This window comes from Vulpes vulpes, chromosome 12 (assembly GCF_048418805.1).
Source record: "Vulpes vulpes isolate BD-2025 chromosome 12, VulVul3, whole genome shotgun sequence".
NCBI classification, from domain to species: domain Eukaryota; kingdom Metazoa; phylum Chordata; class Mammalia; order Carnivora; family Canidae; genus Vulpes; species Vulpes vulpes.
The window spans coordinates 5,382,475-5,403,949 of NC_132791.1; the positions used below are offsets into that span (position 1 = coordinate 5,382,475).

The window sequence follows — 21,475 nt, forward strand, 5'->3', positions numbered from 1 at the left end:
TCTTTTCCAACAGCAGCCCAAATGGTGGATTTCCACGAAGCCCCTTGTCTGCTCTACCACTGACCTAGCACATGCGTGGCACTAAATGTAGTCTGGTTCCATCAGATTCCATTTGGAATCTGGAGAAAAGGATTTTGCCCTTCTGTACCTAAAAAGCCAGAGTTGCCCTTGATTTGGAAAGGTGTCTCCATCAAAGAGGTCTTAAAATTTTTATTTTGTGTTATCCTAGTGTCTTCGGCCTCCTGCTACCCAAGTATCCCAAAGATTTAATGAGATTGTGTCGGTGCTCTTAATTTTTTTTTTCAACTGGGAAAATTTTTTTTCTTAAGAGCAGATTTCTAATCAGATGGGTGCACAAGTAATCTGTGCCATCCAGAACGACCCGGTGCCACTGCGACCTCTAGGAGCAAAGATCTGAGCATGCTGTCTTGCCCCCAAGAGGAGTGAATGGTGGATTTCAAAAACAGAAGTGGTCAAAAGCTGCTCTTCCTGAAATTTGTAGTATGTTTGGTACACAAGCTGCCCGAGCCGCTCCCTGGCTTGCAGCAAGAGAGAACTCTCTATCTGAATTCAGAAAGGAGAAGGTTATCCATTCAAAGTAGCATCCCTAGCATGTTCTGGACAGTGAATCCAAGAAAAGGGTTGACATCATAGCTTCATCTATCCCTTAAGTCACCCATGGCCCAGGGAGGGTCTGTCCCCATTGTATGTGAGATTACAGAGGGCCAGCGGGGTGGTCGAGCTGTCGTCCTCCCCAGATTCAAGTACACCCAAACCAGAGGGAGAAAAAAACCCACCCAACCCCAATCCATTTGTTTCTCATGGCTTGAACTGGGTTTCCACCAAGGACCAGTGCCTTTTCCAAAGGGTGAAGTCTGAAACTTTATGGATTTAGTCTTACATGTTTTGGTTTTTTTGACTCTGTGACCGTATTTTAAACTGACACGCTTTCATATTTTTTTTTTTTCTGCTTGCTTTAGTAGCCGAACCTCTCCTTAGCCACCTCACTGTCTCGAATGTGACCTGGGCCAGTGTGTCCCTCTCGTGGAAAGCCCAGGAGGCTACCTTTGATAGCTTTCTTATAGAAGTTAGGAATTCCGTCCACCGCCAGGAGACGGTGGTGCGTTCTGTGCCTGCAGCGGCTCGCAGCTCTGTCATCACCAACCTCAAAGCTTCTTCTAATTACACTGCCCACCTTCATGGGCTGATTGGCGGGCACCCTGCTCAGACTCTGACGGTCCAGGCAACCACAGGTATTTCCCATGATGGCTTCTTCTGGAAGTCTCCATTGAACTTCTTCTGAGGAGCATTTAAAGAAAACAAAAAACAAAAAACACTTGCTACCCGTTTTCCATCCTCCTTTCCTTCCATATCTTTCTCCAATGTGATAGGGCCACCCAAATCAGAGCTTTAAAACAAACAAACAAACAAACAAACAAAAAACCCTCACCCCAAATTAAGGAACTTCAATGTCAACCTCTTTTTTTCCTAAATAGGCACTCACATCTGGAGCTGCTCTGTTTGTTTGTATAGAGTTAACCTGACTTGCTTTGGTTGAATTTCTAAACCCTCCTTCCATCTGATCTTGAATAATCGTTTCCAGTTCCACCCGTTATCATCTGCTTGTGGTCTAATCAAAGGTCGCCTGTGTCGTGTTCAAAGAGGTGCGTGCATGCCAGTTTTGGTTCTCTGATCAGAATGGTCTACATCCTCTTTCTCTCCCCCCGAGACTCTAAAAAGCCAGGAGCATGCAGAGAAAAGACCCTAACGCACGCTCTCGGAACCACGTGAGAGGACCCAGGGGTCTCACCTTGTTCTTAAGACTTTTATTTGCTTGTCTTCCATACAAACAGACTCTTCTCTTTTGACCTTTCCCCTGTCAAGCATGCCTTGTCATCTACTGACATCCGTCACAAAGTGTCAGTCTTGCCTTCATCTGTCATCTTGTCCAAATCTTGGTGCATGTGGTGAACGTTCAGAGCATTAAATTAAATCTGTTGTTCCCAGGAAGCAGATGGCATGTTTTGAAGGGTTAGAAATAGTGAGAGAAAGATGTCCCAGCTTGCATGGAACACTGACCATAACTTCCTTCTCTGTCTTTCTTTGGGGTTCCTCTTGCACCTCGCTTTCCAGCTTGGTCGTACCCTCTGGGAGACAGCTGGAGGCCAGGCTGGTCATGAAAACCTAGGTATTACTCTGCATGGTGAATGCGTTGCCACTGCCAGTCCCTGTCTGGTCGCATGAGAAGGGTCCTAACACACATCCTTACACGGAGAGATTGCTTCCACGGCCAAATACAGGGAAAGAGCAAACAGAGGCCTATGTGGTGTGGTTGAAGTAATTTGCCAACGTTGTGGCTAAAAATTAGAGCATCATTAGTTTCTCAAACTAATTGCTAAGTAGGAGATTGTGTGCCATTACCTACAGCTATCTTCTGCTTCTGAGCCAGAACCTTTTTTGCCCTTGGAGACTTCATGGCATCAAGTTATGCTGTGCCATGGTCCAGTTAGAGTTTCTCCAAGTGAGTCCCTTCTTTCCTCTTAATCCTGGAGCTGCAGCCAAACGACTCCTAAATCCTTGGAAGGAAAAGTCTTTCTCTTCCTAACACTAAATGTCGACCCTGGTACCTCAACCCTCCCAGGACTGCCGCCTCTTTCTAAAATACAGTTTGAGTTGAACTTATTTTGATGTTAATATTACTTGATAAATGAGCATTGAGGAGGCCTGACCGTCCGCATCCTGGTTGAAATTAGCAGCCCAGGCCCCCTACGTTAAAAATGAGTTGCCTTCACCCTGATCTCCCAGTCTTTAAGGCACAAGGGGAACTTAACCCCCAGGGGAGCCAGCTGTCTTTGCAAATTATCCAGTAAGTGGATTTTCTAGTCAGAAAATGCAACACCTAATTAAACTTTCTTTTCACTTTGTATTCGTGAGGAAATTCATGAAAGCCATTTTACTTTACAGTATTTCGGGTAGGATGCAGATTTCCCCAAGGTATATAGGAGACCTTCAGATTCCTAAACACTGTGGAGAATTTCTCTTGTGCGGGTATTAGCCTTTAATTTGTACAATCCAAATAGATCAAAAGAAGACTAAATAAGGAAACTTCAAAGTAGCATTTTCTAAGATGTGCTCAGCTCCTTGAGATGTTCAAAGAATATTTCTCAGGGAGAGTATCCATTGATCAGTAAGTCTGTGAAATTCTGGGCTACACAAAATTCAGTAAGTTTCTTTACAGAACCAGCATTTCAGAGGCTATAAAATGCTAACGTGCTTTGTGAATCTCTAGAGCGAGATGGAATATCCACAAATACTTCACTATAAAGCTATTTTTCTTAGAGCACGTAGTGCCCCACTGCAAACGTTAGAAATGCACCCTTAATATTCTGTATTATTCCTGTCTCCCATTCTAATTTTCTTCACACATGGCCAGCAAATGGCCATGTCTATACTTACAAGGAATGCACATTGATGTCTACAGGGAAATCAATGTATTCTCTAGCATTTTGGTCAATGCAAGTGTAGCCACAGCCTAATATACGAACTTTCTGAAAATATTTGGAGGGATTGGCGCTTTCATGTCCTATGGCTACATTCTGGAAAAATCCACTGGTTCCTCTAATAATGTCTCTCTCTTTCTCTCTTACCCATGCCCCTTTCCCTTCAGAGCCAGAGCCACAGTTGGGCACGCTAATCCTTAGCAATATTACTCCCGACAGCTTCAACGTGTCCTGGACCACTCAAGCCGGGCCTTTTGCAAAGATTGTTGTCAATGTTAGCGATTCTCACTCGCTGTATGAGCCCCAGCAATTCACGGTCTCAGGAGACACACAGCACGCTCACATCACGGGCTTGGTGGAGAACACTGGCTATGACGTTAGTGTGGCAGGGACCACCTGGGCTGGGGACCCCACCAGACCCCTCACTGCCTTTGTCGTGACAGGTACTCATTCAGAGGTTCTTGCTTGTCCACTTGTCCGCTTAGAATTCTGAGATGGGAGACGGGGAAGGGAAATGTGACAGGCCTTCTAAAGGGAAACTCGGCACCAAATACAGTCTTCACTCCCAATGTAAACGTTTAAGTGAAGAGAGAGCAGATCCTATTGCAAAAAGGGGTATTTTGCAGCCATTTGTGAGAAATGGAGACCATGTACTTGACAGTTCTATAAAGCTTCCAGGGATTTCCCTGCCTAGCTATATGAGCTGATCCATATTTTAGTGATTCTGGCTGAAGAATGAGTTCTAAGTTAGTAACAGCCAAGAGCAGGAATTTTGTCCATAAATCAGGTTATGTAAGGCAGTTCATAAACCACCTGCTCCAGAAATGCAATAATTTACCTTTTGCTTTAAAAAAAAAAAAAAAAAACTTTGTCCTAAATCAACTCCTACAACAGATTACTGAAGGTTTGACCTGGGATAGCAGACAAATCCAAACTTAATTAAAGCTTACCCATTTATTGAACTTGACCTCTAACCTCTCTTTGAATTACATAAGAATTACAAAAAGATATGGCTTTCCATTTTCTTGCCTGAGATTATCCCAAATCAATGGCAAAGACTGCGAACGGAGTTGATTTACCAAATCTCTAGGCCTGACAAATATTTAGAAGTCTCTTGCTTTCCACTAATGATAATTTTCAGGAGACCGGCTTTGCCTTCTGATTGTTACATTAAACCAGGCCTCTCCCAGCATCTAAATTGCTGCCAATAAGACTTGTTAATACGTTCAATTAAATATTTAATTGACTGCGGCCGTGATGACCTCGAAGCATGAGGGTCTTGAAATCAGGCCTGAGTGGTTTCTCATTTTCTCCCACATCTTTCTTTAGCTGCGTAACCTTGGCTGGTGCTTAACTGCCCTGAATTCCAATTTCCTTATGAATGAAGAAGGGACACCCACAGCTGATTCCAGCAGCCCTTGTCTCAGGAATTAAATGGTTATGATGGAATTTACCTGCCTGGCATCCAGCAGGCGTCTTCCTGGGCTCCATTTCCTAGCAATAGGAAGGGAGTGGTGTTCTTAAAAATAAGCAACAAGTCTAGATAGAAACCTGGCAACTACTGTTATGAAATCGTGACTTCTTATTTTTTTAAGAGAACAGAGGACAGACGTGTTTTAATGTGAGATCAAAAAGTGGTTGTTTTTTCTGTTCCATGCTTTTGTGAATTTAGTCATTCAGAGGAGTCTTCAAATGCAGAACATGCTCCTTTCTGAGCGGGGCTGGGGAGGGAGAGGTGGGGACTTCTATTCTCTTGCATCCCAAAGCAATGAGAAGAGCAGGAGGAGAGGAATGGCCAGCCACAGATCCCGTCAGTCAGGCCCTTACTTGTCGCCCTCTCACAGGACCTCCCACAGAACAGAGAGATGAAAGGCAGGCTGGGAGTGCTGGGCTTGGGAATCCCAGATCTGGTTACAGCATTGTCTCAGCTAATCCTTGAAGTGAAAAGACCCTGAGTCTTAAAATAAGCATATTTTTTTAAAAAGAAAAAAACAAAAAGGCTGAACATGAATGACTATAAATAAGGCCTTAATTGACTAATTAGCCTGAACACCCTCCTTTTTTTTTTTGGAACCTGCTGCTTTGATGGGGTGGAGGTGCAAAGAGGCTAGCTATCAAAAGAGGCGCCATTTATCTAAACAAAACTCAGCAACAGAACTTGAGACCTTTGTCTTGCAGACAAAGAAGTCTGTTTGCACAGTGTATGCAATTTCATCACTGCCTTTGATAGAGTTATGATTTTTAGGAGATCTTTACATGGTAAAAAAAAAAAATCCTCAAAACAAATGTAAAGTGTGTTAAATATGTTTAGGAAGTCCAAGCCACAACAAAATTTAAATCTCTGCTTCAGATGAAAGCAGGGCTGAGGGCATTCATTCACTTGTTCATTCAGTCACCAAAATCTTCTTTTTTTAAACATTTGTCTTTACATTCCACGGGTTAGAGTCTGGGGATTAGTGTAAGATCATTTATCTCTTTGAAAGTTTCTATTTAGAAGCAATGGAGCAGGTGCCTCTAAATGAGGTGGAGCTGAAGCTGGTCATGGAATGCCCAGGCCCATGCCCCCTAAAATGAAAAACACATTCATCGATATCACATTTTGTTTTGCTAGAGGGGAGTGGCTGGACCTTCTTCATCGATCCTTCTTACACCTCCAGACCTGCCAGCCCTGATGGGGCTGACCAATTAGACATTGGCTTAGGTTGTGGAAAGAGCATTGAGCTTGGAATCAGATAGCTGGGTGGGAGGCCAGCTTAGCCATCCAGTAGATATATGATCCTGGATAAGTCCTTGACCTCCGTTTCCTTTGATGTCATGGGGGTGAAGGGACAGGTAGCAATATCTACTTCACAGCGTCATTGTGAGGCTTCAATAGGAGAATGGACCTGAAGCCTTGTCAATTGGAAAGTGCTGGAACTTAGAAACTTAGCTGATAATGAGCTCAGTCCTTTGGGAAATCTCAGCGATTGAAAACCCCTTGGCACCTAAGAAATACGAGTGCCCGGGACACATGTTTGGTGAATGAATGAACAGATGACATCAGAAGTTACTAAAGATCCAGACTTGTCTTTATCTCCTGACTTTATCCAGGAAAACAAACAACAAAAGAATCAACGAGTCCTAATATTCCATACTGGGTCACAAGCATGATTTGTTAATTCTGACTCATGAAAAAATCCTGCCCCCTCCCTCTATTTCGGCTTATGAGGATGTCACTAATGGGCCTCATCACCTTGGTTCAAAATGCAAACTAGGACTGGAATAGAAACATATGAAGTATACCAAAAAGGAAATATATAAGCATATTTGGGAGGAGGGGAGTCGATTTCTTTCCTCCCGACCTGAAGACAGTGGGAAGCAGAGAAAGGGGTTTAGACCCAACAAAAGATATCCAATTTTATATGGAAAAATTTATGGCTTTTAGAATGAGACCCAGCTAAAAGCCTTGCCTCTATCACCTACGAGCTCTGTGACTTTGGCCAAGCCAATCAACCTCTTGGAAATCAGGGTTTTTTTGCCTGCATAATGGGAATAATGTCTATCTCATAGGCCTCTTGAGAGGTTGATACAAGATAACATCATCTGGCACCCAATAAGCTTTTACTAAATATTCATTTTCTGAGAATTTAACACATTTAGTGTTTGATTGGGTATCTTTGGTATTCATGGAGACTTGTGCTATCAGCAGGGTCATTGCTGCTAACCTGAGTTATTTTCACTCCTCCCTTCTTTCAGAGGCCCTGCCCCTTCTGGAAAACCTAACCATTTCCGACATTAATCCCTACGGGTTCACAGTTTCCTGGATGGCATCGGAGAATGCCTTTGACAGCTTCCTAGTAACGGTGGTGGATTCTGGGAAGCTGCTGGACCCCCAAGAATTCACACTTTCAGGAACCCAGAGGAAATTGGAGCTTAGAGGCCTCATAACTGGCATTGGCTATGAGGTTATGGTCTCTGGCTTCAGCCAAGGGCACCAAACCAAGCCCTTGAGGGCTGAGATTGTTACAGGTATTTGGATTCAAGTGAGCCATTTTCTCCCCTCTTTGGTTCTCTTCTGTGTAATCCATCTACCTCGTCACCATGGCTTTAACATCCTTGTCCATTTTCTCTACATAATCCATAGTTGTGGCCTGCTCTTTTGTCTTCCCCTCACCCACATTCCCCCTTGTCTTATGTCTCTACCGAGCACTCTTCTCCCACTCCAGAAATGAGAAGGTCGAAATGTTTGCCACTTGGCCTCCCAAATCCTTTAGACCATGTCTTGTCCATAGTTCTTTGTGCTTACTCCACATCACCCTCTTCTGTGTACATCTTGGCTGGTCCTCAGCTATGTTTCAGCCTTCTCAAAAGAAATATACCAATGAGTATATTTCAAAAACCTATTTACAGCATTTGCCACCTCAAAATCTCAGCTGTGATCTTGATAAACTTACCAGGTGGGCTCCTTCTTGGAAACCTACTGCAAACCTATTGTACTGGTAAACACTAATGTCATAGAGATTCTTTGACACAGACTAAATCCATAATTTTCTTAAGACTAATAATAATTCCTCGAGACATATAACATTAACAACTTTAACAATCAGAAACCTGTGTTTCCCAAAGTCTTTCTAGAGTTCACTAGTTCCATAGGATATTCAAAGGTCCTCCTTGGTGAAGAAGTCCCATGTTCAAATAAGTTTTGGAAACACTCAGTTAAACATAGTTTAGTAGTATCCTTGACAACAAGGCTTCACAGAATATCCCAATGTGCATGTGTCTCTCCAAGAGGGACTTACCCAGGCAGTATTCCCCAAACCTTTTTGGTATTGGGTGCCTTTTAAGGAAGAAGAACAAACAGGAATAGTTTGCTCTGAGTACACTTTGGGAAACTCAGCTCTAAATTTACCTCGACATTGAGTTTTGTCTAGTTAAGGCAATCCAAGATAATGCCTTGGGTCCAAAGTATGGAGCACAAGAGGTTCTGGGCCTCAGGTCTACCGTCTGAACACTTATCTAATGGTTTAAAAGGCAAGCAAAAAAGTCAAGAGAAGGAGCCTTCTTTAGTACAAAAGTTCCAAGAAAAAAGCAAAAAGACCATAACGTTTATAACATTTTAAAAGCCATTTTGCTCAGGATCAAGGGAAATTCACCCAGCAGTATCTTCATGGGCAACTCTACAGATTGTTAATACGGGTTTATTTGTCTTTTCAAAAAGAAAAGAAAAAGGTCTCACAGAGGATGGGCACTCAGCCATTGGAAGACAGCAAATGTAAACAAGTTACTGGCTTTGAACTTGTTTAATAATGCTGGGAGGGGCCAAAGCTGAGTCCAGATGTGGATTTACAGAATCGCTTTTAGACAAAACTCACATATGCAAGCATCCACTTGGCTTGTACTGAATGTGTGAACTCCATCTTCCCCTTCTCCTTGTTTTGTGTTGAATAATTTTATTTTCGGTATCTCAGGACACTTCTATCTCTGAGAGCCAGGGCCACTGCCTATTGACACCCCCCCTCCAAACTGAAGAAGAAGATTGCACAGGCTGGTAAATGATGTTCTCTCTCCTCCTCCCACCATTTTCTCCTCCTCTAGAAGCCGAGCCAGAGGTTGACAACCTTTTGGTTTCAGACGCCACCCCAGATGGTTTCCGTCTGTCCTGGACAGCTGATGAGGGGGTCTTCGACAGTTTTGTTCTCAAAATCAGAGATACCAAAAAGCAGTCTGAGCCACTGGAAATAACCCTACTTGCCCCCGAACGAACCAGGGACATAACTGGTCTCAGAGAGGCCACTGAGTATGAAATTGAACTCTATGGAATAAGCAGTGGAAGGCGATCCCAACCAGTCAGTGCCATAGCAACAACAGGTATCGTACATAAACAGGAGATAACGGAGAAAAGTCGTGACTTGGGGGTCTTCTTTCACAGGGCGGCAAAATAATAAGAGCTTCAGATGCAGCCAAGCTGTTTCAATCATAGACGGTGTGAGTGTGGACAATTTGGCTAAGCCTTTAGGCAAGAAGAGTGTGATGCGATTTATTTAATGGGATTGTGAGGATTGAATGAGATCATTCATGGCAAGCCCATAGCAGAGGATCTGGTGCAGAGCAAGGGCTTAGCAAATTAAAGCTCTTTGGATTTTCATTATTTTCATTAATACATCATCATCATTACAGTTACTGCATTTTTAAAATTCCAAAGAGCCTTCCTTCACCCTATTATCTTGTCATTGTGTGTGTGTGTGTGTGTGTGTGTGTGTGTGTGTAGAAATACCTCTGGTCAAATGTTTGACCTTACAGTATACAGAGGATAATGGAGAAGTGGTACCTCCACCTATAAAGATGAATATTTATCAGATGCTATGTGTGAATAATCAGTACCATGCTCAGGAAGGATCAAAGGAGGGAGCTGGCAAGGTCAACAGGCTGCTCTTCATGAAGCTCATGATTTTATACGATAGATACTCAGAGCAACTCTAAAAAGCACTAGAGGGGGAAATGCAAACCCTTTCCCATATGAGTTGTTTCAAGGAGAAAAAAGAAAGTTGATTGGTAACAGGACTCTTTAGAGGGAAAGACCTATATAACAGGTGGGGTGAATTCCCTCCTGAAACTAAGGGACAAAGAGAAGCAGAGCATTCCCTGGAGACCACTGCTTCAAAGAGGAATCAGAAGAAAGAATCACAAAAGCACAGGGAGAGGTAAAAGGGACCTGAAAAAGGGTGTAGCCCAGCCCAGCCTCTTCTGTTTGTGCCATAAAGAACCTGAAGCCCAGGAAGATGTGATTTGCCTAGCATCACATGGTCGGGGTTGCTGTAGAACCCAAACACCAACTTATTTTAATTCTATTAAATGTAAGCAGGCTGGGTGAGAGATAACCGACAAATATATATACTTGCCATCTCTGACGGGCAGAGAGCGCAGCATTAGCCAAAACCTTCTCTTTGCCCAGGGTTGGGTGTATTGTGATGTCAAGTCTCAGGACCTGCTGAACTCAGAGAAGCCACCTACAGAAACCATAATCAGTATCTGTGGGCGTGGAGGGAAGGCTGAAGTGCAGACGGCAGTTCAGTCAGAGGAGAAACCCTGTTTCTTATTAACTTGGACACCCTATCCCTGGGATGCCGGTCCTGTCTCCTCCTCCCTGTGGCTGCCCATAAAACAACTCCAGATCAGAGACAGAACCTGATTTTGACCTTGGTTTATAAACACTGCCTTTCAAAGTTTACTTCTGATCACTGATTTTGTTTTGCTAGAGGTCCTGCAGTTCTAAACCAAAAAAAGAGAGAGAGAGAGAGAGAGAATGAATAATCAAGAGCTTTTTTTTTTTTTTTTTTTTTTTTTTGGTTGCTAACAGAAAGAAAGAAAAAAAAAAGAAAAGAAAGTAAGAAGGAAAAGAAAAAGAGACCCTGCTCTTTTGGAAAGCCTTTTCTTTAAGGTCTTATTTTGGGGCTTTATATTTCACAGCCAAGGAGAAGTGTGTGTGTGTGTGTGTGTGTGTATGTGCATGTACACGTGTGCCCGTGTGTGTATACACGTGTGCCTGCACCCCCTTGCTCCGGTACTTGGAGGGGACAGGACAGGACAGGTGACTCCATCACACAGCATACGTCTAATTCCACCATCACCTGAGCAGTTTCACAAAGTGTCCCTTTTGTCTTTTCCATCCTTCCTCCTCTTTCCTCCCCCACACAGTTGGAAACCCTTCTCTGAGATGTTCTGTTCCTCTTTGTCCTCATAACAGCTGCTGCAGATTCTCTCACTCCCTGGGCACAAGCTGCCAGCCTTGGGCGCCTGGCGGCACAGAGGGAGGTTGGGGGCAGGGTAGGGCAGCGGACCTAGTGCTTTGGCCTGGAGCCTCCGGGCCCACGCCCGGGAATATATCTAAGGCTCGCTCCACCAGCTGTGTCACCTTGGGTAGGACTCCTTTCCTCTCTGAGCCTTGGTCCCCTCACCTGGCAAGTAAAATCTAACTCAGAATTCAGCCATGAGGTTTAAATAAGATCATGAATGTCATGTACTTCGTTTCCTTACCCATTGTAACAATACTAACTATTATTATGGTTGGGTGATTTTATATGAATTTCATCTTTTTAATGAGCCACTTGGTTCAAAATTCAAAAATTAAAAAACGGTATAGAGCAAAGTCCCTATTCAATGCTGTCCCTGCTCCCTAGTTCCTCTCTACAGAGGCGGTCAACATGACCACGTTCTTGTCCGTACAAATAGACAAAATCAGGCATAAATCTGTACGCTTTTTAGAATCGTTTCAGGGGAACACTTCCATGCTCTGGCGTATGTGTGTTTCTTCCCAACTCCCACTATGTGCCCCGCCCCCCCCCCCATCCTACTGTTCCTCTCCTAGCCAGACAACCTTGAAACTCCTCTGCCCATTTCCAGTTCAGATGCACTTGAAACCACACCCCACCAAGTTACAATGGCAACGTGCCCGGGGACCTGACTCAGCAGGTCTGCAGAGACCCTTGCTTGGCAATCTTCCCTCCCCTTCTACGTGAACCAGGCTCTTGATGCTCGGTGCCTCTGGCTCTGACTCCCATGAAGCATAAACACAGCAACCACCAATTATAAAGCATGCACTCCTTGCCACATGCAGCAGGGCAGCTGACCCACTTTTACCTCCATGATTCGCCATGACACAGCCAGACCAAGTGGGTGCCGCATTCAGCCCCACTTCACGGATGTGGAAACTGAGAACTAAGGGGGTAAGGCGTTTTTAGCTAGTAAGGCCAGCATGGAATTCAAACCCAGGTCAATCTGACCCCAAAATCCTTGCTCTTAAACCATACTGGCTACAGTAGCTGTCCCCTGGAGCTTAATATGGGACCTTGGACATATGACGTATTCAGTAAAAATATGTGGGAAGGAGAATAAATTTTTAAAAATGGTTGTCAACGGCCACATAATTAAAGCAATGGACGTTTGCTCCAGATTTGAGGAGGCAACGTTTTATGCAAATTGCAGATAGAAGCAATTAACATTTAGCAATTCCAAATGTTTCCCTAATGGAGTTTTTCTTGAAAACCAAGCACCCACTTGGGAAGACACAGGCATCACCTTGCTTGGGTCTTCCCAACTTTTCAATAGTAGGGTTTAGTTGCTGTGTGGGGCTCTATCTTCATGTTCCCATTGACCATCTCCTCTACGATGGTGCTGGAGACTTATGGGCACTATTTATGACAGAAGGAGATGTGCTAAAATAACAACTAGTCTTTCACACCTAGGGAGGCCTATCGTCCAAAAACTCCACACCCTTGAGCCTAGAATTCCATCACTACGGTGCCATTCCTTCGGGTTGTTATACGTAGCTGTTTTCCTACCACCACGCTGATCGAGCACATCCCACTCTGATGTATGAAGCTACTAATTCTTATGACTTCCAAGAGAAAACAAGCCGTGTCCACAAAGATACATCTAAGATGTGCTGAGGTTTGCAGTTGGAGTGAAAGGCGGCATGGACCAGGCTAGCTGAGGGAGAGCACAGTGCCTGCATTTACACACCTCGCTGGTTTTTTGGTTTCTTGGTTTTTGGGGTTTTTTTCAGCCAGCCTATCTAGATCTTTCCTGGGAGATTCTTCACAATCCAGGGTAGCCCATGGGGAAAAGAGTTATATGGGAAAGGAAATAAAGAGAGAACAATCGCATTCACTGAATTCTTACTCGGTGCCAGGTTCTTTTAGGGGTTTTATATCCATGAGCTCTGCTAATCCTGAAGCTATTCCTGTAGGTGGGCATCACTTTTCCCACTGGACAGATGGAGGCTCACAGAAGTGAAGGGAACCGCCTCCGGTTGCCCTCGCCCTCTCTGGTATTTGGACAATCAAGATCTTCCAGGCTCCAGAGCCCTTGTGGTTTCCAAAGCTTGGTTCCAAGGAGAGGGCAAAACCCCAGGCAGCCACAGGGGCTGACGACCAGGAGAAAAGGTCACAGAAGAAAGCCAAAAGAGGAGAGAAACCAAAATGAAGAGGGGAAAAACATCTCCCCCAGGGGGCTGTGGGCTTTAAAACTTAATGATCAACGTGGGTTGGAGAGGGAAAAGATGAGGAAATGAGCTCCCTGGAGACCTGAAAATTGTTTCCTGATCTCTCTGGTTAAACATGGTCAGCTGAAGAGGGCAAAGAGCTAAGCCAAAAACTACACAGAGGAGAGCCAACGGAAACTGGGTTTTGGGGAAGGTATTTATGTAGCAGAAACTGTCCCGTGGGCATTGCTCTCCCTGCAGGTAGACCCAGTGTGCAGAGGTGTTGCCTTTGCTTGCTCGCCTGGCTCTGGACCTCCATCCAGTTCTGGGAATGGGTTTGTCGAGGTCAGTTTCTCTGTCAATGTCATTTCCAGGATCCCCACGCTGCACCGGCTCTGCTGCAGCAGTCCTGGGACCCAGAAAGGTGACACCACAACCACGTGTGTTGGAGAACCAAGTCTCAGTTTCCTCCCCTGTAAAATGACTACAACCATACCTTCTACTCAGGGGTTTCTCGATGAGGATTAATCCTTATCGGTTACGAAGAACTACATAATTGTCAAGTCTTGGTATCATTTATAAAAGGAACTAGAAAGCTAAGGTTTGGGGGAAAAAATGCTAAAACTGAAAAACTGTAGGATGGCATGTTTTCCCAAGCTGTGACACAGCTCAGACTCATTTCCTCAGATATCAGCTGTCGTGTTAGGATCCTACTTGGTTGGCTGCTCTCAGGCTCTGGGCCCTATACCTGAAGGAGAGAGCAATAGTTTCTCTTAAGCCACAACTTGACCGCAGATCACCGTATTCTCCATCTGAAAGGCTTGGCTCAGACACCAACTCTAGAGGCTGAGGTTTCCTGGATAAGGAATCCAGGAAGAATCTTTGAGGAGCAAGATGGTTGACTATTTCTGGGTTTCTCCTGTGCTTTCTCCTTGACAGCCATGGGCTCTCCCAAGGAGATCAGTTTCTCAGACATCACTGAAGATTCGGCCACTGTCAGCTGGATGGCGCCCTCGGCCCAGGTGGAGAGCTTCCGGATTACCTACGTGCCCATTGCAGGAGGTAGGACCCTCCAAGACGGGAGGGGAGGAGCAGCCTGGAGGGCTTGTTTGAGTGGGCTAGTGAAGGGCCTCTGATAATCCCATCTCCCAAACACAACCAAAGAAAGTTACTTCCTTCTATTTGAGACCCTCTCTGTGGGTTTCATTTGTAACCTATAAGATCTTTGGAAGAACTGCCTTGTGAAGGGTCATTTTATGAAGACCCTCTCCAGCCTTGAACCTCTCGATTCCCATGAGAAATGGACTCCGATGTTGTTTTCACTCAATGGCAGAGACTCTAAATACATCTGAGCACACTCATCTGAGAAGCTCATCTTGACCTGCTTGCATGTGGGGTTTTACCCTTTGGTCTCGAAATCTGTCTGTCTCAGCACAGATGGGGAGCTGTGATTTTGGTAGTAGAACTGGGAGTCCTAGTTCAGCACCCGGGGGCTACAAAGACCGTGGTGGGGTGGCGGGGAGGGGGCATGCACAGTCAAATCTGCCCAAAGACATCCTGGCAAGCGGAAGTATGTACAGAAGGGATGGTTGATATCTCTTTGGAGGAATGTTGTGGCAGCTCTACGGAAGTTTGGCCCGCTGGCATGTAAGCTCCTAACTCGCCCTGAAATATAACTTGTGGCCTTTTTAGCAAATATAAGAGTAGCACACTTGACCATGACCGTCTTCTTTCCTTGAAGAGTAGAATCTCGGCGAGTAAGGGAGCCTGTACATTCCGAAGCTAAGACCAAGGGTTAAATACATCCAATATACATTACATAGTGAGCTTTTCATATTCTTTGTGGGAAAAATAAATAAATAAAAACATGCCAGCTCTCTACTGAACGGAAACTTGCCATTTTTAGCACATTGTGACTTCATGTTTTTTTCCTCTCCTGGCTTGGATTTTGGCATCTGCATGGATGGAAAAAAAGCATTATACAAAAAGTAAGACCTCTTCGCTTATGCCAGAGGGTAGGAGCTAATGGGAGGAAGTCAAGAAAATGGTATTGGATCAAGATACAGTTTCATTTCCAAATAGGATACACCCGTTCTTGGGGCAACGGTAACTTTCAGTGAGGTTCACCATTCCCGATCTTGCTTTTGCCATGTTCCAGGGACATCCTCAGTGGTAAATGTGGATGGAACCAAGACCCAGACCAGGCTGATGAAGCTCTTGCCCGGAGCAGAGTACCTTGTCAGTGTCATCGCCATGAAGGGCTTCGAGGAAAGTGAACCAGTCTCAGGATCGTTCACCACAGGTGTTTTTCCCACCTTCCACATAATTGCTCATGACTCAGCCGCTGGAAAAAAACTCTTTTATTTGGGAAATCCTAGTGGAAAGTGGAACTGAGTTTGAGGCCCAAAGACCTCATTTCTGGCCTGTCCCTGGCCTCTTATGGGCAGGGTAGCCTGGACTTCATCCTTAACCTCCCTGGGCCTTCATTTCTTGGGTTAATGTGGAAGAAAGAGCACACATTTGGGAGTCATACTGACCTGGATTGAAGTGCCAAGTCTACAACTTCTAGATACCTGAGCTGTCAGTTAAGTTCTCTAGGATCTAGTTTCCTTTTCTGTAAAATGGGTACAATTCTGCTTCCTTTGCAGGGTGCTGTAAGAATCAGATGAAATGATACATGTAAAGCATCTGTACATGTAAATGACTGTGCCCGTTGATCCACCTCTTTCCCTCCCTGCCTATTGAGAGAATCCTTTCAAGCAGGTGCATCACATAGACGTGCAATGGTGACAGCTATAAAGTAATTGCACTTGATTGGGTGGCTACTGTGTTCCGGGCACTGTTACTAAACCCTTTGCATTTAAACCATTAATACGGCTACCATCATTCCCATTTTACAGAGGAAACAACTGAGATCCAACGAAATGAAATACCTTGGCCTAGGCCACACCACTTACTAGTTATGCTGAAGCAAATTTGAGCTTAGGTCAGTCTCACTCCAAGCCCTGTGTTCTTCTAAAATAGAGGATTATTTTCCTATTATAACCTGATTTGTGCAGCATACTGTAAGGAGGGGGAAATAATGAATTGCATTGAAGCAGAATGAAGTGGAAAATTTCTCTTCAGGCAGCCATGTCTCCAAACAATTTATCCTTTGATAGACGACCAATTATCCAGTCTAATCCATTAAGGGATCCAAAGAATGGGCCTCATAGGAAATTTTTAAAAATATCCTAATAGTCGAAAAAAGTTGATTATATGCAATTAAAACATCCCATCTGAACCCAGAGTCCTCTCCGCCCTGCCACACAGGCCCTTATTTCCCCCATAGAACTCTTTCATTCATGGACTCTCTGATTGCAAAAGCTGGTTGCACTTCCTCCCGAGGCCCATTGTCCTCGGTATTTAAAGGAGATTCTGTACAGGCAGGCTCAAGCAGGAAGGGGCTTGGAGTAGACCATGCAGGCTCCCAAAATCACTCTGCCTTCTCCTACTTCTCACATCTCTTGGAGCTCAGGAGCCTCATCTTTGAAACGAGCTGATGACAGCTGCCCTCCACCCTCCCAGGGCCGTTGTTCTGGAATAACTGAGTAATAAATGCAAATGCAAGAGGATAATAGTCATATTCAGGTTCGTTTCTGAGAAAGGGATGTTAGGTCTTAGCAGTGGTCGGTTAAACAGGCCCATACTCTTTGTCCGTACAAGTCATCTGGGAGTCATATCTAAGACTCCAACAATGTTAATAGTCATGTTAAGAACAGCAGCTGCCCTGAGCAAGCACTGCCCTAGCACACGTCACACGTACATCGACTAGTTCATCCTAGCAGCCACCCTCTGACACCTGAAGAAATGAGGTTTGGAGAAGGGCACACAGACACTAGCCAGAGAAGCCAAGATAGAACAAGGGACTGCCAGCCTCTGGGGCCTGGAGTTATCGTACCAGCCACCTACCTGGAGTTATCGTTCAAAGCCCAAAAGAGCCTCCAGCAGCCTTTACTCTCTAAGGTTCCCTGTTTTTGTAAGTTCTTACAGTGGGAAAAGTGGTATGAACTATTATAATGACAACCCTCACCATGTGTTCAGCCCTTTCCAGTTTATATAGCTCCTTTCCACCTATCATAGCATGTGAGCATCAAAACAACACTGAGGGTAAAGCCAGACAGAATTAGTGTCCCCATTTTACAAGTGGGGAAATAGAGACCCAAGATAACCCAGCCAGCAAGGGAAGGAATCATGACTCAAACCCAGGTTGTCCTGGCCCCAGACTCAGGACTTGGAACTGTCCATGCAGCAGGCACTGTGTCCCAACACCAGGAGTCCAGGAGCAGGGAGACAGCCCAGCAGCTGTGGTCTGATGTCCTAGCCCATGACTGCCTATCTCTCCAACATGTCCTCATCTTTCTTTGCAGCTCTGGATGGCCCATCTGGCCTGGTGACAGCCAACGTCACCGACACAGAAGCCTTGGCCATGTGGCAGCCAGCCATTGCCCCGGTGGACAGTTATGTCATCTCCTACACAGGGGAGAGAGGTAAGATCATGTCTAAGACCCTTGCCACCAGGAAGAGTGTCTGTCATGCAGTTATCCCTCTTCCCTGTCATGTTGGCCCAGGATGGCAAAAATACACGGGTGACTTGTGGCTCTCGAACTCAGAATAGACTCATGGGCTGAAGGCTGGGGCTGGGTAAGTTGATGTGGGGGGCCTGGCCAGAGGGTGGCAAGGGAGAGGCACCCATCCTCCTCTGCTTATTGACAACTGAAGAGCATCAATGTTGTGGTTATACCAAGGGAGGCCAGCAGGCCATTTAAAGGGGGAAAAGGGCACATGTCCAGCCTGCATGCGTTTCCCCAATCCGTCCCCTCTCTCCTGCTAGTCTCCCTGCCTGTCACTGTGAGCCTTCCTCTCTAGGAAGCTCCCCCCATCTCTTACAAAGAATGAGTTCAGAATCTAGAGTCTTAAACAGGCTATTTCAGGAGGCACTGGGGAGCCCGGGCCTCTTAAGGTCTACAGAGGAGGCCAGTTGTAACAGATGAGATTGAGAAATCAGAAATTATTTCTCCCTGTCTTTGCAGACATCTATGCTAATTAATTTATTCAGTCGGCCTACTAGACACTTATTCGGGGCAGCAATACTCCATGGCCACCAAAACATAAGATCAAATATAAGTAAGAGAGAGGAGAAAGATACTACTTTTCAGTGAATGAACTCATGCTTTTGTAATGAGCTGCCCTAGACAAAGACTTTACTATCTTAATCCCAAAGTATGTGTAAGTTTCATATTTTATGGTTCGGTTTTGTTTTACTTGCAGTGACATCATGAGGAGGTGCCAGAACCCATACGTGGGGCCCCTGAAAATCTTAATTCCTCCCTGGGCTCAACCTCAGGGAGTTCTTTATGAGCATAGAATGAATTGGAGAATGAGAGAAGAGAGATTTGGGGGTTTATTCTTTTTTACTCTTCTATTTATTCATTCACTCATTCATTCATTTCTTCAATTCTTAAATATTCCCAGTGAGCGAACTCCTTAGAGTCAAGGAAGCTGATGTCATAACACCTACAGCAAATCAGACTATAGTTCACAGGGATTATGGAACCAGAAGATGCAGATCTAGAAAAGGGCCTGGTCCAGGAAAGCAGGTTTCATAGAAGATAAACAGGATGATGGACTCATTCCAGTTTCCCCAGGGCTTTCCCAGTGCCAGCACTAAAAGCCCCATGCCCTGGCAAATCTCTCAGTCCCCTGCAAGCCAAAGAAGTCGGTCAGTCCCCTGAGATCAAGAAATAAACACATGCACCTGGCACCGTGCTTTGGTTTCCACCACTGGACATGACCCAATAGGTCTGAGAGGTAGTAACCAGGCTGTAGTGGGTCTGTGTCTGCCTGATTTTTGTGGTTCTCAACACAACATTTGTCAAATGATAAAAGGACACGAGAGTAAGAGAACAAGAGGGGAGACCATGTAACGGGACACATTAAATCTGGGCAGCCCGAGGCTTGGAGACGTTAGCTCGCTAGCCTCGTTAGCTTCCTCTTGTTCTTGTGCCTGGAAAAATCCAGTCTCCATATGATAAATCCTTTATATGTGAGGTGAGCACCCAAGAGAGAGGCAAGGGTGTGAGTCGGAGATCAGACCTGCTTTTCTTCAGGGTCACTGAAAGTTTCCGCTGGAAGTAGATGTGTGCGCCGTGTGCCACGTGTGCGATGGCTCACACGGGGAGAGGTAACCACCTCGGTGTGTATTTCATGTTTAGTGCCAGAAATTACACGCACAGTGTCCGGGAACACGGTGGAGTATGCCCTGGCCGACCTCGAGCCTGCCACGGAGTACACGCTGAGGATCTTTGCAGAGAAAGGGCCCCAGAAGAGCTCAATCATCACCACCAAGTTCACAACAGGTACGAAGACGCCCACCCACAGCCTCCCTCTTAGACGGTCGTGCTCTCCAAGCCTTCTCTCCTAAGTCACGTCCTTGCAATGTGATGATGTCAGCACCAGCTCAATTCACCAGCGCCCACTCAATCAGGACCTTAAGAAACACACCATTTCCTTTTGAACTGAAATGACCTTATTCTCCCCATGGACTAGGAAACAGTTTTAAGAGGATGGCCTTTTTAAGTGAAAAACCAGTCCCCGTTGGCCCTAAACCCAGTATTTAATGATCCATATTCTAGGCAGGGAAATATTTTTAAGAGAAAGATTTTATGGCACGTTTTCCTGGATGTCCATTGGGTTTTATACATTGAGATCTTTTTACAAACTGCAGCAAATGGGGAAATACTCATCCTTTCAGTAGAGGTGAACACCAATATCTGCACTCATCTCTCTGCTTACTGAGGAGCAAGGGGGTTAGGGATGATGTTCACAGCTGTGTCTTTCTCCGCAAATCCACCCAAGGCCAATCAAGAGTATGTTGGGCTCAAAAAAAAAAAAAAAAAAAAAAAAGTACTCAGGAAAACCTGGCCCTTCAGGTGAAACAAACCACAAAGAATTGTCTTTGGAGATCACATGACTCAATCTCCTCATTTACAGATGAAAGGTTGTGCGCAAGGTCATATAGGTCAACGGTAGGGAAAGGACTTGAAGCCAGGCTCCCTGATAACCCAGCCAGGGATTTTTGTCCTAGAGTTGCTGACATACTTGATAACAGATGACTTATCTTCTGCAGACCTTGATTCTCCAAGAGACTTGACTGCCACTGAGGTTCAGTCAGAAACTGCCCTCCTCACCTGGAGACCCCCCCGGGCATCTGTCACCGGTTACCTATTGGTGTATGAATCTGTGGATGGGACAGTCAAGGTATGTTGAAGCCTATAAACTCCCCGCTGCTGTTTGGAACCTGTACATGATCCTCAAAGGAGAGAAGAATTACCCTGGGGCTATTTCTCCATCCCAGCACAGCTAGGGAGCTGGAAAGAAAAAAAAAAAAAAATTAATAGGGACTGGATGCCATGCCAGGTCTTCTGAATCATATGCTCCAGCCTCCCTGTCTCATTTTAACCAGACTCCAGTTTTGATAGCCTGCCAAGGTCAAGAACTACTGCTCACAAGCCTGAAGGACATTTTAGGAGCTGGATTCGTGGTCCTTTAATGTTTTGTTGAGCAGAAGCCAAGGGCCTCTTTAGCATCTTTGCCGTATACACACTATCTTGCAGATGGCATAGTTCCATTTCTTATTGAACCATACGTCACCACATTCTTATGACCTCAACTGTGAATACTGTTTACAGCAATTGTTATTCGTATTCTCTCCCCATTAACTTCTTTTCTTTTACTTTCCCGTTTGAAGTCACTTTAGCCCTTCCTTTCATACAAGTGAACTTGACCTCTAAACTTTATTTTCTGAACCTGTTACTGAATTTTTCGTTTTAGTCATCGCTCTTTACCTGTCCAAGATCTTTTACTTATTCCCTGCTCATTCACCTTTCTCTAGCGTATGGCTTGTATTCCACGTATCATTATCTTCTCTTTATCTCTAAGAATATATGTTAACTGGTATTTTGTTTTACAACCTTCA

At 44.9% G+C, this 21,475-nt stretch overlaps 1 protein-coding gene across 9 annotated transcripts in view; it reads left to right on the forward strand.

Moving 5' to 3' along the window:
• Positions 1 to 21,475, forward strand: part of TNC (tenascin C) — a 92,310-nt gene that overhangs the window by 59,276 nt on the left and 11,559 nt on the right. For 3 of the 9 annotated variants that reach the window (XM_026002824.2, XM_072727541.1, XM_072727538.1), the window contains exons 16-24: positions 981 to 1,253; positions 3,668 to 3,943; positions 7,236 to 7,508; positions 9,075 to 9,347; positions 14,398 to 14,520; positions 15,617 to 15,760; positions 17,868 to 17,987; positions 19,713 to 19,856; positions 20,627 to 20,757. In XM_026002824.2, the coding sequence (XP_025858609.2) occupies positions 981 to 1,253; positions 3,668 to 3,943; positions 7,236 to 7,508; positions 9,075 to 9,347; positions 14,398 to 14,520; positions 15,617 to 15,760; positions 17,868 to 17,987; positions 19,713 to 19,856; positions 20,627 to 20,757 (1,757 nt within the window). The remainder of the gene's footprint in view (positions 1 to 980; positions 1,254 to 3,667; positions 3,944 to 7,235; positions 7,509 to 9,074; positions 9,348 to 14,397; positions 14,521 to 15,616; positions 15,761 to 17,867; positions 17,988 to 19,712; positions 19,857 to 20,626; positions 20,758 to 21,475) is intronic. The other 6 variants (XM_026002827.2, XM_026002828.2, XM_072727542.1 and 3 more) reach the window with 3 other exon arrangements.